Raw genomic sequence first — 25,877 nt, 5'->3', positions numbered from 1 at the left:
TTCCCAGGGTTACCTTGCACCTCCTTCCCAGTCTCCTTTGCGCGGCTCTATCTAAACTCCCTTCCTCTTGCGTTTAGCGTAGACGGAGCTCCCTGCGTGCACCGCGCGCTGCTGGAGGCGCGTAAGTGGGGAGGGAGGACGGCCCAGTGGGATGGTTCCAGCCGGGGTTGTGCACCTGGGCGGCTCAGATCCTGAGTAGAGCGCACGGTCGGCGGTTGGGCTTGTCCTGCGGGTCTCAGCATAGGGATCCCGAGTTCAGAGGCTTGTACTAATGAATTAGGACAGGAGAGGTTCAAGATCAGGACTTCCTGAGAGTTTGGTTAGTAGGGACAGGGGTACAGGAAACTTGCGTCAAGACACGTAGCACGCATACCAGGACCCCACGGAATGAAGGCAGCGTATTGTTAACTGTGGCGGTCCCCTGCGCGGGCACGAGACCACTGAATGTTGACAGGAGGGAGGAAAGGGTGCTGAAGTTCGCGTCAAAGCTGAACGGAGTTGGAAGGAGTGGCTGCAGTTGGAAAGATATTCCCCTTTAAAGAGGATTTGACACTCAGTGTAGCCGCGTATTGAGCCTTTCTAGACCTATTTTTTAAAACTTGAGATACAATTCATATATGATTAAATCTATCCCTTTAAAATGAACAATAAAGTGGTTTTTATTATATTCACAAGGTTGTGCAACCATCACCATTATCTAATTCCAGGACATTTTCATCACCCCCAAAAGAAACCCACTTCTTATTCCCCCCTGCCCCTAACTTTTTGTCTTGATAATTTTGCCAGTTCTAGATATTTCACATAAGTGGAATCATACGGTATTTCCCCTTGTATCTGGCTTACATCACTCAGCATAATGTTTTCAGGGCTCATCCATGCTGTAGCGTGTGTCAGTGCTTCACTCCTTTTGATGGCTGAAGAATAACATTAGTTGTACCGATAGACCACATTTTGTTTCTCCGTTAGTTGATGAACTTTTGGTTTTTCTCCACTCTTTAGCTTCCTAGCCCTTTTAAGGTCTGTTCCTCCACAGAACTCTGTCTGAGGTGCAAACATTTGAAAACTAAATTCTCAAAGGCAGAATTTAACTCTGGGATTGGGTCAGGTCGTTCCTCAGGTCTGGTATCACTTAGAGAAGCTTGTCTTTTTAAAGTCTTCTATTCTCGGTTCTGCACTTATCAGACCATTAATTGTGGTCACAAGCAGACAAATGTTTCTGGGCATCTCTCCTCAGATGCTACTGTGTAATGTATGCCATGACCTGTTGTCACGATACGAACTGGGTGTAGCTGGAGATGAGTGTATTAAAATGTAGCTGAGATAGCTGTGGGAAAGCGGTTTTACCTTAAAAACAACAAAACCCCCCTACAGTCAATCCTTTTATTCGTGGAGCCTGTATTTGCAAATGCACCTACTCTCTAACATTTCTTTGTACTCAGGATGCCTTTGCAAATGTGCAGAGTGCTGAAAATTTGAGTTGCCCAAACGTGTCTGTTCCCAGTTGAGATTAAACAAGGCTACTCTGCTCTCATACTGTAAATAAGTGTCCTTGTCACGGTGCACTTAGTGCCACTTTTTTTGTTTTGTTTGTTCCATATTTTGTGCTTTTTGGTTAGAGATTTCACTGTTTAGAATGCCTCCAGGTGTAGCACTGAAGTGCTGTCTGGTCTTCCTGTGCAAGAAGCCTGTGATGTGCCTTATAAAGACAAGTTCTTTTAAATAAGCGTTGTTCAGTCGTGAGTTCAGTGTTAATGAATCAACAATATACCGAGGGTGCCAAAAAAAATGTATACACATGACTTTTATTCATCTGTTGCTATTGGTATATAGTATTACAATTTTAATTTTTTTTCTTTCTTAAAACATGTATACATTTTTTGGGCACCCTCTGTATATTAAGTAAGGTGTCTTTAAACAGAAACACCCATAAAACAAGGTTATGTATTGGTGAAAATGTTGTGACCAGAGGCTCGCAGGAACCTACCTCTGTATTTCTAGGATCAGTGGTTTAGTATTTGATAACTCAGTGTTCACGATGACTTTATAGACCATAACTACCATGAATAACGAGAATTGACTATAACCAATTTAATTATCCAAGGGCAGAAAGCCTAGTGTGGATATTTTTAAATCTCTATAACTTTTAACATTTTCCACTCAAGGTATTCCTTTTTAATACCATGGTGCAGGGGTTGGCAAACTGTGGCTTGCGAGCCACATGTGGCTCTTTGGGTACGTTCCGTCTCAAAAGTTTGCCAACCCCTGGAAGAGCCAATTCTGTCTATTACAACAATTTAAAAAGTATTCGAGAGCCATAAATATATTTTTACATAATCACCATTATGTGAATAACATCCTTTAAAAACTGTATAAATTAAACTATGATAGTTTTATTTTCATTTTCAATTTTACTTCAGAGCCTGTGGCTCACGAGCCACAGTTTGCTGACCCTGGCGTCTCTTCCATCTCAAACGTTTGCCGACTAGTGGCAGATTTGAAGTGGAGAGAAGCTAAAAGTAAAACTAAAATGCTGTTTATACTGTGTGCTGGTAGGGATTAGGTTAAGGGCCGGAGATTTAGTTAGTACATGGCCACTCTGTTCTTGAATGGGTGAGGTAGGATTATGTGTGATATATGCTTTGACGTATGTCTAAAATACTATGGGAACATAGGATTAATTCTATTTAGAGTGTAGTGACTTTCATATGGCTTCGAAGAGGAGGTGACATTTTGAGATCTATTTCCTTCTTTTTACTTAGAAAAGATTTTTTTTCTATTCTGTTGCTAAAATTTTTTTGAAAGTATCACAAAAATTATAGCAGCATATACATAAAAGAAAAGAAAATGTAAAAATACACCCTTGATATGCAGTCCTGTTGTTCTTGATCTTCACAATTAGAACCACCTGTCACAGAGTCCTTTTAGTTCTGTCTCCTGTAATACATTTCAAGAGTCCATCTTTTCTCTACATTTCCGTGACCTTAGTTGAACTGTTAGCATTTCCTCCCTGGACTGTTGTAATATAGACTCCTAGCTGATCTCTCAGTTATTCACTGTTGACAAAGAGCTTTCTGAGGCTTAAATATAATCTTATCATTCTCAGCTTAAAATTTCCATTGCTCCCCCATTGCTTACAAACTAAAGTTCTAAGCTTTTAAAGGTGGCTTCTATTACCCTTCATGATCATCCCCTCTCCTTTCTTTAATAAAGATGAGAAGAGGTCGGACAAAAGAAGAAAATTTCCTTATATAACATGCCGCGTTCCCTCTTATTCCTTTCTTCCTCCCTCCACATATAATTAGAAATGCTTTTAGGTAATAAGGAAATGGATAAGAATAAAGATATTTCCCAGTCTTGTTTACCATCTTAATATCTCCTGAATTCATCTATTTCTTGCTCACTCCCACTACCCTAGCTGAAGTTCTTGCCCTTTACCCCCCACAAGCCTTGTCTTGGTCATTTGTTTTTATTTCTCGGGGAAAATACCTATCAGAAGAATTCTTGGGTCACATGGCAGATGTGTATTTAATTTCTAAAGAAATTATCAGATCTAGTTCCAAAATTATAAAAATATAAAGCTTCTAGAAGAAAATACAGAATATCTTCATGGCCTAGGTGTGTGCAAAAGGTTTCTTAGACAAGACTCAGAAAGCAATAACCACTTAAAAAAAAGATAAAGGGGATTACATTAAAATTTAAAACTTTCATCAAAGACAACTTAAGAAAATGAATGGGCAAGCACTGACACCTATCTGACAAAGGGCTGGTATCCAAGGTATATAAAGAACCATTAGGGTTCAAGGCCAGGGACTAATGCTCTGTGGCCTGCCGCTCTACCTTCTGGACCGATGGCTCATCTTCAAGTTATTCCCTTTTCATGAAAGGTAGCATGTATTTACAGCTGAGTAGTTTTATCCCCGTTTCCTGCCAGCAGTGTATGAGCGTCCTAATTGCTTCACATCCTTGCCAATTTGTGTTGTTGTCAATCTTTATTTTTAGCCATTCTGGTGGGTGTAAGAGCAGTATGTCATGATTTTAATTTTAGTTCTTTATTATAATGACGTTGAGCGCTTTTTCTTGTGCTTATTATCATTTGTATATCTTCCTTTGTGAAATGCCTGTTCAAATCTTTTGCTCATTTTAAATTGAGCTATTTGTCTTTTTATTACTGAGTGTATGAGTTCTTCATATATCCTTTTTATATCCTGGATATCAGTCCTTTGTGGTTGCCTATTCATTTTCTTACAGTTGTTTTTGATAAGCAAAGTTTTACATTTTCATGTAGTCATATTATCTTTCTTTTATAGTTATTGCTTTCTGAGTATTGTCTAAGAAGTTTTGGCCACCTCCAGGTTGTGAAGATATACTTCTATATTTTCTTCTAGACATTTTATAGTTTTACATAGGCCTTTTACATTTAGGCCTATGAGCCATCTCTAGTTTTTGTAAATGGTATAAACAGTATTTTGTGAAAAATAATATTTTCCCCATATAGATATCCAGTTGTCCCAGCATCATTTGTTGAAAATGCCATTGTATTGCACTGGTACCTTTATTGAAATTCAGATGACTGTATAAAATGTCAGTTGATTTTTGGACTCTCTTTTCTGTTCCATTGATCAATCCTATGTCAGTACCACACTGTTGATTTACTGTAGCTTTATCGTAAGTCTTGAAGTCATGTGGTGTAGGTCAACAACTTTGTTGTTGTTTTTCAAGGTTGATTTGGATAATTTAGAGCCTTTGCATTTTCCATATAAATATTAGAATCATCAGTTTCTTCAAAAGAATGGTAGGCTTATGATTGGGTTGGCATTGAATCTTTAGATTCATTTTGAAAGAATTAACATCTTAACAGTATTGAGTCTTCAAATATATGAACATGGTACATTTCCCTTTTTATTTAAGTCTTTAATTTCTTTTAATACTGTTTTGTTTTCAGTGTAGCGGTCTTACACATCTTTTGTTAAATTTGCTCCTTTTTTATTTTAACTATATTTCACCCATTATCCACAGTGATCCTTTATTTAATCAGTATGATCAATACTCAATGCCATTGATATAATATGATCATGTAGTCAATATAAAAATTTTTCTTTTTTCATACCGAGTCTTGAAATCCAGTGTGATTTTACAGTTCTAGTACTTCTCAATTCAGACTAGTCCCATTTCAAGTGTTCAGTCGCCATATGTGGGTAGTGGCTACAGTATTGGACAGAACAGCTCTAGTGCCATGCACAAGCAGCCTCTATAAGAAGTTAAAAGAGGAAAATTTATGAGCTGGGAGCCATCTCTTTATCCCAGCTCTTACTTGTTGAGTGACTTTGGACAAGTCCTTTCTGCCCTCTGGGCCACCGTTTCCCCCTAAGTACCCTGAACAAGGGGGATAAGATTCCTTGCTAGAATTCCAAACATCTCCCAACATCTGCAGTTTACATGGTTACAGCTTTCCACACTTTAAATCAGCTTTCACATCCACTAGTTGACAGAGTCCTCAAACAATCCTAGATTGTTATTACTTTCTCCATGTTATATATATACAAAACCTGAGTCTCAAAGAGGGCTAAATGACCTTCCAAAAGCCATGAAGCCAGTCAGTGGAGAAGCTGGGGCTCAAATGCAAGAAAGACCCGTGCTCGCTCTCCCATCACTGCATCCGCAAACTCAATGGCAGGGGGAGAAGGGAGATGAAGGTGGGTGGTGTGAAGCCAGTCTGGGGCCTTCAGAAGAGATGAAAGGACCAGGCCCTAGGGTAGGGTGAGAAGGGGCCTGGACTGGAGTTGAGAAGAAGGGGCTCGAGTTTTAAGAAGGAATGAATTGAAAGAGACCAGGAGGGTCTCGAGAGGGAATGAAGTGAAATGAGAGGCTCGGACCTCGGTGGCATGAGAAGTCAGGGGACCCGGGCCCTGGGCTGAGATAAGAGGAGGTGAGATGAAGGGACTCGGGTACTGCAACCTGCCATCCCTGTCTGAGTGAGAGTACGGTTCCCCAGCTCTCTCGTCCCTCATACCTGGTAGCTCAGAAGTTTGCCCACATCCATGGTTCCAGGCCCAGCCAATCACTGGTCCCCTCCACTCACGTTTAAACCGTGGCCCTCTTAGCAGTGACTCCAGCCACACTGGCGAAAAGCGCTGTGAGCGCCGCAGAGCCAAGGTAAAAGTGCACGCGCTACGTGAGCCAGCCACACTCCATTTTTTTTATTTGTTTGTTTTTTAACTCTTGTTGTTACTATATACATAATGTGCCATTTTTCTCTGACTGCTGGCAGCTCAGCAGCAGCTCAGCTCAGGCAGGGAATCGAACCGGTGACCCCGTTGCTCAGAGCTCATGCTCTTGAGCAAGCTCTTAACCAACTGAGCCACTTGGCCGGCCCTGAGCTTCTTAAATGTATACATTTATGCCAATCACCCAACTTGGGAAATTTTGAGCCATTATTTTTTAAAATATTTTTTCCCATTCTCTTTAACCTCTTCTTTTGGGACCTCAGTTGTATGCGTGTTAGCCATTTTGATATTATCCCACAGAACCACTAGGTCCTTTTATTATTTTCAATCTTTTTTGCCCCCGTTTCTTTGGATTGTGTAAGTTCTATTGAACTATCTTCAAGTTCACTGTCTTTTTTATTTTAATCTATAACTTTGCATTTTGTGAACAGGATTGACAGTTGGGATGATTTATGAGCTGCTTGGTTCAAGAGTAGGTCTTATTACTTTGTAAATATGGTGAGTATGGCTTCTTTATTAAAAGACTTTTTTGGAGAGATGGTTGTATGTCCTTTGACTTTTAAATTTTCTCTTGTTACAGGATCCTAAATTTTCCCTCATTTGCCCTTCACAGAACAGTTTTAGAGGACATCCCTCATTCCTTTTCAGTCTCCTCCCCAGGAACACTGACTTTCCAAGACTGCCTCATTGAGTTCTGCATACACTCCTCTCTTTTTTTTCCTAGACTGCTCTGGGCTACCAGAACTCTTTGTCAGTATCTTCATATGTAGTGTGGTTTTCTTTTTCCAGGCATGATTTTACAATAGTTCCACTTAGGCTCGCCATCCTCCTCTTCTCTCTTCTAGGCATTTCCCTTCCCACCTTGCTCTCTCCTTAAAGAGTTGGGATGAGAGTTTGAGAAATATCGCCACCGGAAATTGATGTTTAGTTTTTCTACTTCCAGGCAATTTAAAGCTTGTAGTATTTTCAGTTTTCTTATGTTAGGAGATATGGGATATATTTGGCTTTACTTGTTCTTGTTGGTCTGTGTGGTTTCTGGAGGATGTATTAGGATATTTGGATTTATGTAGCTGCTATAACCTTCCTTGGCTATCAGGAAGTCTTTCCTATCATTTTATTTTGAAAAAGTTGAAGCCTTCAGGAAACTTATACAATGAACACCTGCATATCCTTCAACTAGATACACAAATTTGTTACTGTATGTTTTCCCCCTTTTTGCACACGTGTGTGCACTTGCATACACATACACACACAATTTTATTAGTTGAATAATTTGAGAGTACATTGCAGAAAACATGCCACTTTAATACTTTATCATATATCTCCTAATAAAAAGATTGTTCCCTTACATAACCATAATTATTACACTCAATAAGCTTAACAGAGATAAAATACCAGCATCTAATATGTAGTCCACCATCAGATTTCCCCATTGTTCCAATAAAGTCCTTTATAGCTTTTTTTTTTCTGATCTAAAATCCTATCAAGGATCACACAGTGCATTTTAGTTGTCATGTCTTTCTAGTCTTCTTTAATCTAGAAAAGTTCACTAGCCTTTTTGTTTTACTTTGTTTTGTTTTTTGAGACATTGACACTTTTGAAGAGTCTTGGCCTTGTAGATTTGAACTTGTCTGATTATTTCCTTATAATTGGAGTCATGATTAGATTGTTAGAAATACTCAAGTGATATTGTGACCTTCTCAGTGCATCTGTCAGGAAGCACATGATATGACTGATATTGGTAACATTATTTAATTTTACCATTAAATAATTAACATTAAATAATTAAGTTTGATTATTTAATTAGGGTGGTTATCTGCCAGATTTCTCCATTGTAAAGATATTTTTGCCCCCCCTCACACACACACACACACTTTTCCTCCAAGTGCAAGTAGTTTATTTAGGAAATGACGCCAGGACGTACTAGTAGAGGAGAGGGGAAGTCAGATGGGAAAGAAAAGGCATTTAACAAAGGGTGTGTCATCAAGCCCATTACCTACCATTGGTGGGCAACCAAACTGTACTGGGGAACTCTGGAGCCAGCGCAGAACTCCTGGCTCAGCATTATCTCACAGAATGGGTAAGAAATCTAGGGTCTTTACACACCAACTCCGGCCATTCACTGTTTGAGGGCTGCTCTCAGGCACATTAATTTTCTGGGCTTCCAGCTTACCATAACAGGTGCTCAGTGGGCCCTGGTTGCCAAAGGAAGCCTTCAGGTAAAGAGATGCAGGTGTTGGCATTTGAAAGTTAGGCCATGGTGCACTATTGGGATAAGAGCTGAAGGCATAATTGGCAGAGCATCCATGGTGTCTGCTATACCTGGGTACCCCAAACCTGGAGCTTGAGGCAAAAGCTTATGTGCTACTGTTTTTCAGGACATGTAATTCCAGGGAGCAGAAGTGAGGGGAGAGACGATTGAGGAGACATGGAAGGTCAAGTCAGTTCAAGGGTACATTTCCAAGGTAGCCAGCCCTTCTTTGGTAACAAGTCCTCCACAACTAGATTGAAACAACTACTTGACTTGGAGCTGATGGGTCCTGTAAAAACACACTGTTCCCCAATTAAAAAAAAAAATCCTGGATTATGTATTTCATTCATTCACTCATCTATTCATTTAATTACTAACCAAATACCTCCATCCCTAACCCCTACTATGAATAACTCTCTGGGGATGCCAAAATGAATCAGGAAGAATCCCCCCGCTTCTAGGGGCTCATATGGAGTGGGGGGAAATGGATGTGGCAGAGATAGTACTCACCAAATATATTCAAATGCTTTCTTACATTTACCAGCCTCCATTGCAGTTAAACTGGGGCCGTGGGACATCTTCTGTCCAGTGCACTTGACAGAAGTGATCACTTCTGCCCTAAGGCAGCTTTGACTCCTTCAACTCTCTCTACCCTTGCCACAATGACCTTGGAGGTCACGTGTGCTAGATGACACAGCTACAAGATGGATAAGGCCACCCGACTACATTAGATCTTGCATGAATGAGATAGAAACCTTTATTGTGTTAAGCTATTCCCCCTCCTTTTTTTTATAATGGTAAAATATACATAATATAACATTTATTTTAACCATTTTAAGCAAGCAGTTCAGTGGCGTTAAGTACATTCACAATTATACCCCTTTGTTTTTAACAAATAATCGGACCGGTGCTCATTTGAGACTTTGTGAATATCTTGTTCCCCAACAACTTTTAGTGTTCAAGAGTCTTGCAGGATGCTGTTATGATCACAGCATTTTAACATGAAAAGTTTATGAGGTTGATCTTATTCATATTCCCTTTTGCAAGTGAGGAAATTGGGGCACAGTGAGGTTAAGTAATTGCCCATGTAAGTAACTTACCTGATGGAGTTGGATATTGAACCACACCTGACTGTAACGTTCAGAGCATGCTTTATAGCCGGGGTTGGCATGGTGGCCTGTGGGCCGAATCTGCCACCTCTTCTTGTAATAAAGTTTTATTGAGACACACCAAGCTGTTCATTTACCTATTGTTTTATGGCTGCTTTCATGCTAAAATGCCAAAGCTGAGTAGTTAATGACAGAAACCACATAGCCTGCAATAACTAAAATACTTACTCTTTGGCCCTTGACAGAAGAAGTTTGTGGCCCCTGCTTGATGGAATAGGTGTTCACATTTTTTTTTTATTAAAATGACACATGTACATATTTGAAAATGAAATAGCGCGAAAAGCTTTATTTTGCAAAAGGAAATTCCTGCTTCACTCTTCTCCATCCCAGTGCCACTCCTCAGAGGCAGACATGTTACATTCTTTTAGCTTTCTTTTCTGGCATTTACAGTTACATTCTAAATAATATCCTTATTCCATTATTTATTGATTTATCAATTTTAGATCCTAATTATTGACTAACCTAGTTTAGACCACTATCCTACTTTTAGTGCTATGTTATAAAAAATTTATTATTCTAAGCTGACATGCAGTATTTTATGATCCTTTAGTTTTCTGTGTTTTCATCATAATGTACATAAGGAAATTAACATGAACTTAGAATAACTAACATTTATTTTGTATTTCACATGTGCCAGGCACTATTCTAATGCAGTTTCATGGGTTAATAAAGATTAAATGAATCTTTACAGAACCCCTAGGAATGTAGGCATTATTATTATCTCCATTTTCTACAAGAGAAAACATCATTTAGAGAGATTATGTGATTTTGTTTCCCCCTTGGTCAAGTACCTAGTTGGTGATAGAGCCAGAAATTGACATTTAGAACTTGAGCTCTTAAACACTATATTGTGGAGAATCATACTTCTGGACACTCATAGATTTGTAGTTCTATTAGCAAATAACCCGAAGATTTGCAGCATGTAAGTTTGCTGAGGCATCACATTTGAATCTGATTTGAGACAGGTGTAGGAGTAGTCAGGTGGTGGGGTTGCTCAGTTGCAGGTGCTTTTTCTGATGTAATTCTCTTTTCTAATGGACTATAAATTTGCATAGTCTCAGCCTAGTACGCTGGTTCTCAAACGTGAGCTTGCATCAGAATCACCTGGTGGGATTGTGAGGCGCAGCACTAATTCCCAGGCCTCACCTCCAGTTTCTGACTCGGTAGGCCTATGGTGGAGCCCAAGAATTTGCATTTCTAACAATGTTCCCAGATGCTGCTGCTGCTACAGTGGACCAAACTGGGCAAGTGCTCTATTATTCCTGAATGTTAGGGGTCTTCTGAATTGCCTTCTCTTACTCTTGAATTGTTTTGTCTGTTAGTCTTCTCCCACCAGCTAGATTGTTAGCTCCTAGCAAACAGTTGCTGTGGCTTACATTTCTTTGTCGACCCCACAGAGGTCAGGGTCACGTTGTACATATAGTTGATTGTTGGCTGTCATTAGAGTGTTTTTGTAATTTTGACTTTTTCATTTATAAACATTATAATTGTAATATATAATACATTCTCACTGTCAAAATCACCATTAATAGCACTGTCACCCTAGCAAAAATTTTAGCAGAGAAGTTGAAGCAGCCTCTAACGGATCTTCAGGGGCTCTGAGACTATAGGTACTGTAAGCACTGAGGAACTTAGTCCCTTGAAGGGGACAGTGTTTAGAATTATGTAAATAAAGTGACTTGCAGGATATTGCATATGCACGCTTTATCTGATTTTTACTAGACGTTTGGACCATAGCATTCTTGGACATCTTTTAAAAAATTTTACTGGGGAATTGGGGGAGGGGAACAACATTGGGGGATCAGGGAAGGGGAACAGACAAGTTGCTGTCCTTTTGTTCTTCAGTCTAGTTGTGGAGGACGTCGTTTCACTGGCCCATGTTGGTATTATCATCACGCTCTTCCCGGGTGAGGCAGTCACTCATTGGACGGCTGCTCACGGCAGCTCACAGCAGCTCATGAAAGCTCACGCCCGCTGCTGGCCAGCCCCACTGCAGCCTACGCTGTTGTCAGTGACTCACGGCAGCCCAGCTCCAGGTCGAGCTGTTGTTCACCATCTTAGCTGTAGAGGGCGTAGCATCAATGGCCCTCATGTAGGATCCGAACCAGGGTCTTGCTGCTCAGAGCTGGCTTCCCAAGCAAACTCTTAAACAATGTGCCACTCGACCTGCCCCTTGGACATCTTTTTTTAAATCTTCTTTTTGTGCAGAGGTCAGCCAGAATGAACATGTCTGGGACTGAGGAAGCAATTCTTGGAAGCCATGACAGCCATCCTGCTGCTGCTGGAGGCAACTCTGTATTATGCTTTGGACAGGTAACTCGTTTTTTCACACCTAAAGAATGAGATTAAGTGAAAAACGTATGAGGAAGCAATTTGTAGAGCTCGTCATATACACATATGTCAGCTATTTATTGTTATTAGTTTTTCCTTTAGATGCATTATTTGGGAGTCTTTGATGCACTCTCAGGGCATTTTGGAACTTTAGCATCAAAAGACTAGTAGTAATGGGAATTTAAATTCTACTTAGTTTCTGAACAGATTACATACTCATATGACATAGCATTCACAACAAAACAAAGACTACGTGTGAACAGTCTCACTATTTCCTTATCAGTCCTGTCCACCTTTCACCCAGTTCTCTCTCTCTCGGAGGCATCCAAAGTTTCTGGTGTCATATTCTTTGTGGAGATATCTTGTGCATGTAACAGAGGTTCTTGCTTTGTCCACCCAAATTCTGTCTTTGTCTTTACCAGAGATGTCTTTGTATCTATTTCATTTAAACGGAGCAGAGGAAAACTACCAAGGGGACAAAAATCCAAACAAGTAGTAGTACATTTATCTGTGTAGGATGGGCAGTTGTTCAATTGGAGAAGAGCTGCAGAGTTTTGGAGAGGTCAGTGGAAGGAAGAGTCCCTGTCATGTTTCATGTCCCCTACTCCCTTTCCTGCGTAAATGTCATAGGCATACTCAGAGGTGGGAAGTTTGTTTCTGTAAGGATGGTAGTAACATCTAAGGCAATGTCCACAAAATGTGGTCCAGTGACCCCTGGAAATCCATGCAATTTTTTCAGAGTGTGAGGACTTTATTTTCATAATAATATGAAAATTCTACTTGCTCTTTTCACTCTCATTCTCTCATGAGTGAATGGTGGCATTTTCCAGAAACTGCACAGCCTGTGCTGATGCCAGTGCTCTGGTGGCTAGTGGAGTGTATACCTTACAAGTTCCTCAGTTTTAGTTCCTAATGTTGATAGGTATAACCCACATAAACGAAAGCTCTTAGGGTCCTCAATACTTTTTAAAAGTGGAAAAGGGTGTGGAGACCACAGCGTTGGAGATTGGCTGATGTAAAACCATGGAAGAAATGTTGATTTAATTTTCTCATTTTGGCTCGTAGTACCAGTATGCAGCAGAGGAGTACCAGGCCATCCAGAATGCTTTGAGGCGAAGGCTGGGCCCAGAGTACATAAGCAGCCGCATGGCTGGAGGAGGCCAGAAGGTAGGAGAGCTTAGGGACCTTCACAGTGGTGCCCAGGTGGCCGATTTTTCAGATGGTCATGCCAACTCCCTCTCCGGGACCTCTTGGATTCAGGTCTCTTGTTCACTATTGCTGGATGTTTCCTAGTGTCTTCGGGAGGGGATGGGTTCCAACCTTTATTGTCATCTGAAGCAACCCAAGCTTTGTCTTGAGACTTACATACCTGCCATCATAGGATTTCTGCACAATCTTTTAAAAATGGGTTTCTTGCCATTTGCTTCTAATTTTAACTTTTCTGTATGTTTTTGGTCTTCTATAACACATGTCAACCTGAGATGTGTACTTTTTTGGAAACTGCTAGGTGAGTTTCTTTCCCCTTTGAGTCTAATCCCTCCAGATAGAACATTTGTTCTAGCTGGCTCCTTCAGGAAGGATCTTCGAAATAGGTTCACTGAGAATTTCCCTGGAATATTTAAGGGCAGTTTTGCCAAAAAAGCTGGTAAGGAATAAATTAAGTAAATTTTGATCTACATATAAGTATGGCAAGAAATTGTAACAAGTACTTTTTTTCTTTAATGTTTTTTCCAGGTGTGTTACATTGAGGGTCACAGGGTAATTAACCTGGCCAATGAGATGTTTGGTTACAATGGCTGGGCGCATTCTATCACGCAGCAGAATGTGGGTGAGTGTGTTTTCCGGCAGTGGTGACTTCTCATTTCCCTTCCTTGGCATTGTCCAATTTCTGATATGAGTAGTAGTTTGTGGGTGAAGATGTGGGGTAGGTGTGTTTGGTTGCCAGCAGAAAGAGTCTGGGTGAGGCACAGGGATTAGTATCTTCTACTGGCTTTCTCTCCTGCCCCTAGATTTTGTGGACCTTAACAACGGCAAGTTCTACGTGGGCGTCTGTGCGTTTGTGCGAGTCCAGCTGAAGGTGAGAGGGTGATGGAATAGACTTGCTGCCTCCAAGAATCAGAGGCTGGTGAGAGGGAAGGCGCAGGTAGGGAGGTCTGTGGACTGTGGAACAACAGAGCTGGAGAGCTGGGCCCCAGAGCTCTGTCTCAGCCAGTGTTCTCAGGATGGTGGCAGCCAGACATTCTTACTTGTGTGCCCATTGAAGGAATTTTGAAAAACTCTTGTTCTCTGCACATTTTTAGGTTGACACTTAAAAGTTTTCACCATTTTTAGGGATATTGTAAAATTTGACATTCTAAAATAAATCTTTTTTATTTTTTATTATTATTATTATTTTTTAAGATTTTTTATTGGTGAATTGGGGGATGGGAACAGCGCTGGGGAATTGGGGGAAGGGGAACAGACAAGTTGCTGTCGTTTTTGTTCTTCAGTCTAGTTGTGGAGGATGTTGCTTCACTGGCCCAAGTTGGCACCATCATTGCGCTCTTCCCAGGCGAGGCAGATCAGTCGCCGGCTTCTGGACGGCCGCTCACTGCGGCTGCTGGCTGCTTACGCTGGCTGCTGGCTACACACGGTAGCCCATGGCAACCCACTGCCACAGGGGCTGCAGCCTACGCCGTCACCGGCGACTCACGGCAGCCCAGCTCCAGGTTGAGCTGTTGTTCAGCATCTTAGCTATGGAGGGCAGTGTCACTGGCCCTCATATGTGGGATCTGAACCGGGGCCCTCTGGCATCCCAAGCCAGTTCTTAACCATTGCGCCACTCGGCCAGCCTAAATCTATCTTTTTTAAATGTACCAGATGATTCTAAATATCATAAAGTATTAAATACTGTCATCTATTTAAAAAAACACATGAGCAAGCAATTATTATTATTTTTTTTTGAGCAAGCGATCCTTTAATTATAAGAAATTTTACATTGTTTCTTCTTGAACTCATAGTTCCATTCTATTTTTCCATTGGGTTTTATCCTAATACCATATATTTATTGAAATCTTTTCTTAATAACCTTATTGTACTTCTCTGCCTCTGTGTATGTGTGTATAAAATTAAAATTTTTTTTAAATAATAAAAATATTTTTCTAAATAGTAAAAAATTTCTTCTGGATTGAGTTACTGTCACAGGTATTATAAACATACAATTGATCAGTCAGTTGTGTTTATGTGGAAGAGACAACATAACTACGTCAGAATTTTTATACTTAATAAAAAGACAATTTTATGGATAATACATTTCTTAATGAGATGGCTTTCTTCAGTTAGTTTATATATCCATAGTTTAATGTTACTTATTCATAGACAGAGCATTTAGCATTAAATCTATGGTGAATTTTTATTTTTATAAATAGTACTGAAAAACCTTATTCACATAAACTGGCAATGGAAAGAGTTTTAGTATGGTGTCATTCATTTCTTTAAATGCTTTCTGAGTTATATTTCAAAAATCATAGAGTGCTAGCATCAAAAATTATATTGTTCTCTATAAGCTAACAACTTGATCATCAGCTCCACCTTCACTGTTGGTGAAAGCCAAGAAACCGATACCACCTGAATTGCGAAAGGATTTGCTGTCCAATCGTTAGTGTCTGTTAAATACAGTATTTCAAATTTTCCTTTAGCTGGTGTCCCAGAGGTTTTTATAGTTTGGGTAATGCACCGTAGTGGGATTTGGGATGGGGTGGGTATGTGCATTTCTTACGTAAAAGAAGAAGTGGGAAGGGGAGTCATCTGACATGTTGAGCACAGGCATATTTCCAGGCATATCAGGTCTGGGAAATAGCACTGGCAATTGATTCTCTTACACTCTCTGTGCCCATGTGCCCTTTAGCAGCACCCCTGGGTTCTATGTGTCCAGGTTGAACCCTGCTGCTTGAGGAAAAAAAGAGCTGTGGCCCCAAAGACACAACTGCAGCTTCTCACGTGAGACTTTGAACTCCTTTTTCTACCCCCAGGATGGCTCATATCATGAAGATGTGGGCTATGGTGTGAGTGAGGGCCTCAAGTCCAAAGCTTTGTCTTTGGAGAAGGCGAGGAAGGAGGCAGTGACAGATGGGCTGAAGCGAGCACTGAGGTAAGCCCAAGGGCTGGAACCTAACCTGCTTCATTCAGTGCTTGCCTCAAAGCAACTTGGGGTGTTTTTGAAAAGGTAATACACTCACACGGTTCAAAAATCAAATAAGGGACTCACTCCCACCCCTGTCTGTCTGCCCTGTTTTTCTGCTCTCCTGTATTTTCCCAGTGCTTCCTTATGCTTAGGTTTCCCCATTTTGGGAACAAATAGAGAACAAATTCTCTATTCTGCACTTGATTTTGCACTCCCGACTTCTCTACTCAGTAATGTATCTTGGAGACCTTTCCACATGAGTCCATAGATAGCTTTCTCATTCTCGTTAATACACCTAAGCACTTCTTCATTGTATATATGTAACTTAGTTACATAGAGCAGTATTTTAAACCTTTTTTGGGGTCGTAGATACCTTTGAGGATTGAAGTGAATTGAATCACCAGAAAAATACATGTATAAACATGCACTAAAAATTCACAATATCATAGCCTGCAGAGGAGTGCGTATTTCCCAAGTAAAGAACTTTAGTCCTGGAGGTTGTGCCCCTAAGTATGTATTGCCTATTGTTAGTGGGGAATTGGAGCAGTCCTCGGACAAAAGTCTCTGCTGTGGAATTTTCTGTCCACGTTGGGGGAGCTAATGGGGTTTTTGTGAACGGTTTCTTAGTCTTTTCATGCTCGTTGCCTGGCCTTGCAGACGGGCATTTGTGACTGTTATGCTGTATCCTCACATCCCAAATCAGCGCAGGAACATGGCAGATGCTCAATAAACAGTTTTGAATGCATATCGGGGTCCATTTTCTCTGCTGCAGTTAAGAAGCAACTCGCACAAAGTTGTAAGTCTGTTCTCTGATATTTACATGGAACAATTCTCAACCCTGTTTTACTTTTTTCCCTCACCCTTAGAAGCTTTGGAAATGCACTTGGAAATTGTATTCTGGACAAAGACTATCTGAGGTCACTAAACAAGCTTCCACGCCAGGTATGTTAGAAATGGATGAATGAAATGCATTGCAGTAAAGATATAACTAATTCTCTATGTCATGGGTTGACATATCTGGGAATCAAAAGAGAAGTGAAAACTGTGCGATTTAAAGGGTCCGGAATCCATATTTCAGTCTTCTTTGACTATCAGAGTTAGAGGGACTAATCACCTTATTTTACCGATTAAGACATTGAAGCCCAGAGAATTTGTTACTTGTATACAGAGAGAACTGTGGTTGGGATGATCTGTGAAACCTCCATAGGAACACCTAGCCCTCTGCAGCACCAATGTCATTTCTTAGCAGTACTCACAACCTCCCCTGGTCAACCTTGCTTTTCCTTAGCTCTCAGGTTTGGATCCCCGTTTCTGTTAATGCGTAGCCCATGATCTGAGCATTTGCCTTCGGAATGGGGTCTGGAGTTCAGCATCCCTGGAGTCAGACTTGACTTGGGCTTAGTCAGGCTCTGTAGTGTTCCTTGGTGGCATTCTTTCTGAGGTCCCTGCAGTGCTGCCACCTAGGGCAGCACTCCCTCTTTTACTTGAAGGGTTCTTTGTCTTGTGGAGCCCCTCATAGAAGTGTGTGTGAATTGGCATCTGCCAAAACTCCATTTCTTTTCTTTTTTAAAATTTTTATTTAAATTTTTTTTTATTGGGTAACTGTGTTTTTTCCAGGACCCATTAACTCCAAGTCAAGTTGTCCTTCAATCTAGTTGTGGAGGGCGCAGCTCAGCTCCAAGTCCAGTCGCTGTTTTTCAATCTAGTTGCACAGCCCACCATCCCATGCAGGAATCAAACTGGCAACCTTGTTGTTAAGAGCACATGCTCTAACCAGCTGAGCCACCTGGCTGCCCTCTTTTTTTTTTTTTTAATCCTTTTTATACCTTATTGGACTCAGTTTGGTAATTTTTATTTTTTTTTTAGTTTGGTAATATTTTTGTTAAAGATTTTTACACCTATGTTTACAAGGTTTTTTCTTTTATTGTAAAAAACACATAACATAAAATTTACTTTTTAGAAAAAAGACAAAATTAAAAAATTTACCACTTTAACCATTTTTAAGTGTACAGTTCAGTAGTGTAACAGATCTCTAGAACTTTATCTTGTAATACAACAACTCTACACCCATAAAACAACTCCCCTTACCCCCTCACCCCCTTCTTCTAGCCCCTGGTAACCACCATTCTACTTTCTCTTTCAATGATTTGACTACTTTAGATGCCTCATATAAGTGGAATCATAGTTTTTGTTCTTTTGTGACTGGCTTAGTTCATTTAGCATAATGACCTCAAGGTTCATCTATGTTGTAGCATGTGCCAGAATTCACTTCCTTTTTAAGGCTGAATAATATTCTATCGTTTGTATATAGTAGCATATTTTTGGGTTGCTTCTATCTTTTGGCTGCTGTGAATAGTGCTGTTATAAACATGGGTGTGCAAATACCTCATCCCTGCTTTCAATTATTTTGGATATATATCCAGAAGTGGGGTTGCTTGATCATATGGTAGTTACATTTAAAAAATTTTTTTGAGAAACTTCCATACTGTTTTCTGTAGTGGCTATACTGTTTTGCAATTCAGCAGTGTACAAGTGTTTCAATTTCTCCACTTCCTCACCAACACTTGTTATTTTCTATTTCTTTTGATAGTAGCTTTCCTAATGGGTCTGAGGTGATATCTTATTGTGCTTTTGATATGCATTTCTCTGATGATTAGTGATGTTGAACATCATTTTCACATATTTGTTGGCCATTTGTATATGATCTTTGGAGAAATGTCTATTCAAATTCTTCACCCATTTTTAATTGGGCTATTTGATCTTTTGTTGTTGAGTTGTAGTAATTGTTCTTTATATATTCTGGATATTAACCCCTTAGCAGAGACTGGTTGTCTTTTAAGTTTTTAAGCTTAATGTAGTCCCATTTGTCTATTTTTGCTTTTGTTGCCTGTGTTTTGGTGTCATATCCAAGAATTCATTGCCAAATCCAATGTCATGAAATTTCTCCCTATGTTTTCTTTTATGAATTTTAGAGTTTGGGGGTCTTAAGTTTAGGTCTTTAGTCTGTCTTGAATTTATATTCGTATGTGAAGTAAGATACGGGTCTAACTTCATTCTTTTGCATGTGGATTTCCAATTTAACCAGCATCATTTGTTGAAGAGACTCTCCTTTCCTCATTGAGTGGTCTTGGTACACATGTTGACAATCATTTGATCATATATGCAAGGGTTTGTTTCTGGGTTCTATTCCATTGGATTATGTCTGTCTTTCTGGCAATACCGTACCAGTATGATTACTGTAGTTCTGTGTTATGTTTTGAAGTAAAGTGGTGTGAGTCTTCTAACTTTGTTCTTCTTTTTCAAAAGTATTTTTGCTATTTGAGGCCCCTTGAGATTCCTATGAATTTTAGGATGAATTTTTTATTTATGCAAAAAATGCCATTGGGGGCAGCCGGTTGGCTCAGGCGGTTAGAGCACGGGCTCATAACACCATGGTTGCTGATTCAATCCCCACATGGGCCGCAGAGCTGCGCCCTCCACAAGTAGATTGAAACAACTACTTGACTGGGAGCTGATAGGTCCTGGAAAAAGTGTTCCCCAATAAAGTTAAAAAAAAAAATCAAATAAAAAAATGCCATTGGGATTTTGATAGGAATTGTGTTGAATCTGTAGATCACTTTGGTAGTATGGATTTCTTAATATTGTCTTCCAATTGATGAACATGGATATCTTTCCATTTATTGTGTCGTTTAATTTCTTTCAGCCATTTTTTGTAGTTTTCAGTGTACAAGTCTTTCACCTTCTTGGTTAGGCTTATTCCTAAGTTATTTTATTCTTTTTGATGCTATTGTAAGTAGAATTATTTTCTTTTCCTATTGTTCATTATTAGTGTATAGAGACACAACTGATTTTCATGTGATTTTGTTTACTGCAACTTTGCTAAATGTATTAGTTCTAACAGAGTGTGTGTGTGTGTGTGTGTGTGTGTGTGTGTGTGTGTGTGAAGTTGTTAGGGTTTTCTACATATGAGATCTTGTCATACATGGTGTATAATCCTTTTAATGTGCTGTTGAATTTGGTGTGCTAGTATTTTGTTGAGGATTTTTGCATCAGTATTCCTCAGGAATATTCGTCTATAGTTTTCTATTCCCCCTTATCCATGGAGGATACGTTCCAAGACCCTAAGTAGATGCCTGAAACTGTAGATAGTATCAGAATATATATATACACACATACATATATGTATGTGTATATATATATATATATATATACACACACACACACACATATGTATGTATACACACACACACACACACACACACACTAAATATATATATATTCAATTTGTTAAGACTTGTTTTGTAGCCTAATCTAAGGCCTATCCTGAAGAATGTTCCATGTGTACTTGAGAAGAGTGTATATTCTGCTGTTGTTGGATGGAGTATTCCGTATATGTCTGTTAGGGCCAGTTGCTCTTATAGTGTTCAAATCCTCTATTTCCTTATTGATCTTCTATCTGGTTGTTCTACCCATTATTGAAAGTAGGATATTGAAGTCTCGTACTATTACTGTGTTGCTATGTGTTTCTCTCTTCCATTCTGTCAAATTTTGCTTTATAAATTTAGGGGCTCTGATATTTGGTACATAAATATTTAGAATTATTATATCTTCTTGGGGAATTGACCCATTTATCATTATATAATGTCCTTCTTTGTCTCTTGTAATAGTTTCTGTCTTAAAGTCTATTTTGTCTGGTATTAGTATAGCCTCTCTTGCTTTCTTGGTTTTCATTTACATGGCATATCTTTTTCTATCTTTCCACCTTCAGCCTATGTGTGTCTTTAGATCTAAAGTTAGTCTCTTGTAGAAAGCATACAGTTGTATCTTGATTTGTTTGTTTTTCTAATCTATCCAGCCATTTATTTCTGATTAGGGAATTCAATCCATTTATATTTAAAGTATTATTGATAGGGCTTATTATTGCCATTTTGTTACTTTTTTCTGTATGTCTTATAGCTTTCTTCTTCTTCCTTTCCTTTTTCCTTCCTTTGTGTTTTGTGGATATTTTGGTAGTGACATGATTAGACTGCCTTTTCATTTCCCTTTGTTTATATTGTACAGATATTTTCTTTGTGGTTACCACTGCAATTATGTTCATAAAACATCTTAAAGTTATGGCATTCTCTTTTAAGCTGATAACTTCAATTACATACACAAACTCTAGTCCTTTACAATTCCATCCCACTCCACTTTATGTTACTGATGTTACAAATGACATCTTTATATATTGTATACCCACTAACATAGATTTATAGTTAATAAAGTTTTAATGGTTTTTAAATTTAAATTCTGTGTTCCTTATATAGTTTTAATGGTTTTTTTTTGGTTTAAATTCTGTACACCAAAATCAAAATAATATACCTCATTTTCAATTATTCTATCAGCATCAATATTATGAATTGAGAGAGAAGTTCTCCCAAGTAGAAAAGCTCTGGGTTTCTGTATTGCTCATGGCTTGGGAGTAAAACAGTTTGCCAGATGCCATGAAATATACAATCTTACTTCTCTCCATTTGGCCAGATGCAGGAACACCCCAGTTGGTCTACATCCTATGTCAATGCTTTCCAAGTTTTCTTCTTCCTGTTATAGGAAGGATGTTTATTTGTGCCACAGCATACGTGAGGCTTCTTTAGTGATGAGGATTGTATTTGCAGGGTCAAGTCCCAGCAGAAAGGGCAGAGAAGGGGTAGGTTTCCACAAAGATTGTGTGATCATTTCCATTATAAAAAAAGACAAAAGGTAGACAGCATCAGACAGATCCAACTGCCAAGGAAAGATTCAAATTAGATTTTACAGACCATTTGCTTTAAATCAAAACTAAAATAGGATTCTTTTTTATCAAAACTTTATTAATACTGAATAGTATAAAGTAGAAAATGAAATTCCTTCACTCTACTTCATATAATTAGAAATATTACTGGAAGTGTTGGATCTCTTGTCTCAGCTTCTCTGGACCTGGAAGGAATGATGGGCAGAGGATTGTCAGGAGCCATTTCCCAGGAATCTAGATCTGTAAGACAGGGGAAAAGAACGGAAGTGGAAGAGCAGTTGAAGTTATTTACCTCCTCTCTTTCTTCCCTTACTAGTTGCCTCTTGAAGTGGATTTAACTAAAGCGAAGAGACAAGATTTTGAACCATCTGTGGAACAAGCCAGATACAGCAGCTACAGGCAGCACATGGCCCAGGGACCCCCCAAACCGCAGGAGGTGACCTCCCCTTGCAGACCAAGCCACTCTGATGATGCCCACATTGTGATTCAGGGGGAGAAGGACAGCAGCTCCCGGTATGGGGCCTCAGTTCCCTCTTTCCTCTCCTGCCTTCTCATGGGGTCTGGGTTACCTCCATTTCTTCCTTCTGAGCCAGCAAGTGGGTTGTGCTCCCTAGGGAACGGTGTGTTGTTTACTCAGTTAGCTCAGGAACGCCCTCCCACCTTGTTGCTTCTCTGATGCAGATGCCTGGCCTCTGCTGTGGAGACTGATGCCACTTACCAGCGGAAGCTCCGGCAGAAACAGCTGCAGCAGCAGTTCCGGGAGCAAATGGAGAAACAGCAGCAAGTTCAACTCAACGCTCCATCAGTTGAAAAGAAGAATCAGGGTGTGTGAGAAGGATGGGAGCAGAGGGCCCAGGAAGGGGCGCTCTGGAGGAGGAAGGAGCCTGATCCTCTGCCGGTCCAGTTACGTCCAAACCAGAACTCAGTGAGACTTCCCTCATGTCACAGGATAGAGAAGTCCAAAAAATTAGACTAGTGAAATCCTGCGATGTGTTTCCCCATTTCTAGAGACACTGATGTTTTGAGGGGGAAGGAATGTGGAACTAGAAATTTCAGGGTACAGACCTTTGCTTTGTTTCAATTACTTTGGCTGTCTCTGCATTAGGAAGTCTTTCCGAAGCTATCTTAGAATATAAGGTGAAGTTGTGTGTAGAGAGAACAGGGCTTTTGGCAATTACTTTTCTATGGACATTAGTGTCTTTCAAAGTCCAGATTCCGTGGGAGTGGAAGGCACAGGTTATGTCTGGAGTGTTTCCCAGAGTACAAACAGCAAGGGCTCACCCCAGACCAGCTGGCTTTTGCCCAGCTTCTTCTGAGCATTATGAAGATTCATAGACTTGCTTCATGGCTGGTTCATTAATGTTCCGCTCAGCTATGAAAGGCTGACATTAATGTAGGAAAAAACCCCAACTTACTGTGCTGGGGGCTTTCTTAGTAAGACTTATTCTGGATCTCTAGCTTCCAAACCACTGCAGAAGTCCCAGGCTGAGGGGGGGACGAGTGTCCTCCAGGACTCCCTCCCCGCCCTGATTCAGACAACCAGTCATTATTTATTTTGGTTTTACATATTGAAAATCTACTTAAGATTTTCTGGGAACAAAATGATAGCTTTAAAAAGTAAAGACTAAACCAGATGTCTTCTGATAACCCTTCTATTTTGCTGCTAGAGGAGAAATAAACTTTACTTTTTCCCCTCAATTTAGTGAGAAGAAGGGAGTATCCTTAATCTCAGATCTCTAGGTAGGCCTGGGACTTAGGAGTCTTGAATTCTGCCACTGGCTGTGCTATGAGCCAGTGGAGCCCTAGGCAGCTGCACCTTGGGGCTGTTCCCCTAAGTTTGGTTAGTGCTTCTGTGGTTGTGTGCGTCTACGAGTGTGTCCTTTCTCTGTAAACTGTAGCCGCACCGCAGGGGCTGCCGGAGAAGCACAGTGCGTCCATAACCGATGGCTCCAAACCACTTGCTGAGCAAGGCTCCCTTGCAGGTCAGTAGGGCTGAGGGAATGTACATATTAATCAGTAAATACCTATGGGATGCTTGTAAGTTACTGTGCTGTATACTGTAGGTAGGCACAGATGCATTTTAAAAGGCAGAAAAATCCTTTCTGTTTTATAGCCCCATGACGTTTTAGAAAAAAGGACTCAAAATGGATTGATGGCAGTTCTGACTGATAGCACATATTCAGCTTCTCTGTGGTCCTAATCTGAGAAGCTTCATGGGCCACTAAAAACCATCATGGGGCACTCATGACGTGGGATTTCTTGTGACCTGTTTTTCCAGGGCTGTCTGGGAACACTTCCTGGTTTGATGATGCTCCATTTTCCTGTGATCTCTGTCCTTGCAGACAGTCTTGAAATGTGGACTATGCTTGCAGACGCAGGGGACGAGGTCAAGCCCTCATCTAAAACAGAACCAGAACCACACCAGACCCCTGCCACACTAGCCCCAAAGAACCAGATGGTGACCCAGAACAGGACCGCACAAAATCTTTGCCACCAGAATCCACAAGCAAAACCTGGTCCTTGGCACCTTCAAACTCCTAACGTTAACCAACACGTAACAGGTAGCAAAGTGTTTTAGGAACAAAAACCGAAGGGAGAACCTGGGTTGAGGTCTATGAATGTTCAAGGAGTGACATTCCACTTAAGAAGTTGGGTAGAATCATGCCAGAGGAATAGCAATGTAGGAAAAAGAAGGTAACTGGTTTGAGAGCCAGAACTTGTCCTCTGGGGTCCTGACTCTAGGTGTAACCCTTTTTCAGTCCTTAACAGTAGCAGGAAGCTTAAGTATGACTGCAGTAAGAGCTTTTCCTAGGAAAAGTAGGCTCATCGTAATTATTATTGCAACCTGGTCTAGAGTTAACAGAGGGATGTGCCCTCATAGTTTCCATTCTTGGGCTTTGTTTAAATTAGGATCGTTAACTAACACAATTCAGAAATTACTAGCTGTGAGTTTATGTCTCTTTTTAAAATCATGGCAGCTACATTTAAACGACTTTTTCTTCCATAGGAAACTGTGATTTCTATAGGGAGAACCAGGATGCGAAGAAGAGGAAATTGGATCCACCTTAACCAGGCTCAGGTCACATGACTGGACTGTCACAGAGGGACTTAAGAAAACTTTTTGGTCATGAAATTGTTCACTACTCCTAGGGGGTGAGCTTTATTTCCAAGGATTTACCTTCATTCTGAACTTTTCCAAAGGATTTGACTCCTGGAGCCTCCTGCAGATAGAGCCCAGCGGATGGAAAACAAGCCCTTTAAAAAAGCTTGTCACACACTGCCGTCAGCGGCTTTGGGGAGATTAAATACCTTTTCTTGGGCTCTTGATTACTTATTCCTAAACTATTATGTTAATAAACAGAACTTTCAGGAATCACCAGTGGCCATCTGCTCTGAACCCACGGGAGCCACATTCCTGAGCACCACATGCCTACAGGAGGTTGCTGAGCTCACCGGAGGGCGCTGTGTTTTAATGCTGAGAACAAGGCCTGCAGTGATTTTACCAGTTTCCATCAATTCAGGCTGTAATCTTCACCTATGATAATCCCTCTTGTAAATTTATGGTGCTACTATCCTGCACTGTTTTCTAATTGAGCAAACAATGATCTAAGGCCAAAGAAAAGGCATTTCAAGAGCACAAAACAAATCTGCACTTTGTAACAAAATCTAAGTAGCTGTTTCTATTTCCCCATTTCAGATGTGAGATACAACCCACCTTAACATAAATTGTTTCTTCATCATGTCTAGATGTTTCATAATTCTTTCCCCCAAATAATGAGCTTGCAAATTTACTTTTTAATAAAGGTGAATTCTGGGATGTGCTTTTTATCTAATCTGGAAGCAGTGGCTTTTTTGGATCACAGACCCATTTGTGTGGAGCAGGGAACCTGCAGCAAGGAGCTCACAGGACAGGCAGGAGTCTGCCATTCCTGCTCCTGCGGAAGAGGCAGCAGCCTACTCTGACCCCCTG

The 25,877-nt window shown here is 40.3% G+C and overlaps 1 protein-coding gene across 7 annotated transcripts; it reads left to right on the top strand.

The window, feature by feature from the left end:
- Positions 1-25,740, top strand: RAD52 (RAD52 DNA repair protein). 7 transcript variants are annotated; one of them, XM_019654107.1, is made up of 13 exons: positions 5,582-6,153; positions 6,656-6,722; positions 11,853-11,957; positions 13,041-13,142; positions 13,710-13,803; positions 13,985-14,052; positions 15,986-16,104; positions 17,007-17,079; positions 22,224-22,420; positions 22,589-22,731; positions 23,806-23,889; positions 24,250-24,468; positions 24,915-25,740. In XM_019654107.1, the coding sequence occupies exons 2-13, from the start codon at positions 6,720-6,722 to the stop codon at positions 24,974-24,976; spliced, it is 1,269 nt and encodes a 422-aa protein (XP_019509652.1). In that variant the 5' UTR covers positions 5,582-6,153; positions 6,656-6,719; the 3' UTR covers positions 24,977-25,740. The 7 variants fall into 7 exon arrangements, with proteins under 7 accessions (XP_019509654.1, XP_019509658.1, XP_019509657.1 ...); XM_019654106.1 differs by having other exon boundaries at positions 5,586-6,153; positions 17,004-17,079; XM_019654109.1 differs by lacking the exons at positions 5,582-6,153; positions 6,656-6,722 and adding an exon at positions 1-121 and having other exon boundaries at positions 17,004-17,079.
- Positions 25,741-25,877: the final 137 nt, after the last annotated feature.

This window comes from Hipposideros armiger, unplaced genomic scaffold (genome assembly GCF_001890085.2).
Source record: "Hipposideros armiger isolate ML-2016 unplaced genomic scaffold, ASM189008v1 scaffold_213, whole genome shotgun sequence".
Taxonomy (NCBI): domain Eukaryota; kingdom Metazoa; phylum Chordata; class Mammalia; order Chiroptera; family Hipposideridae; genus Hipposideros; species Hipposideros armiger.
The sequence above is the reverse complement of the archived record's forward strand: the minus strand, read 5'-3'. Positions and strand labels throughout refer to the sequence as shown.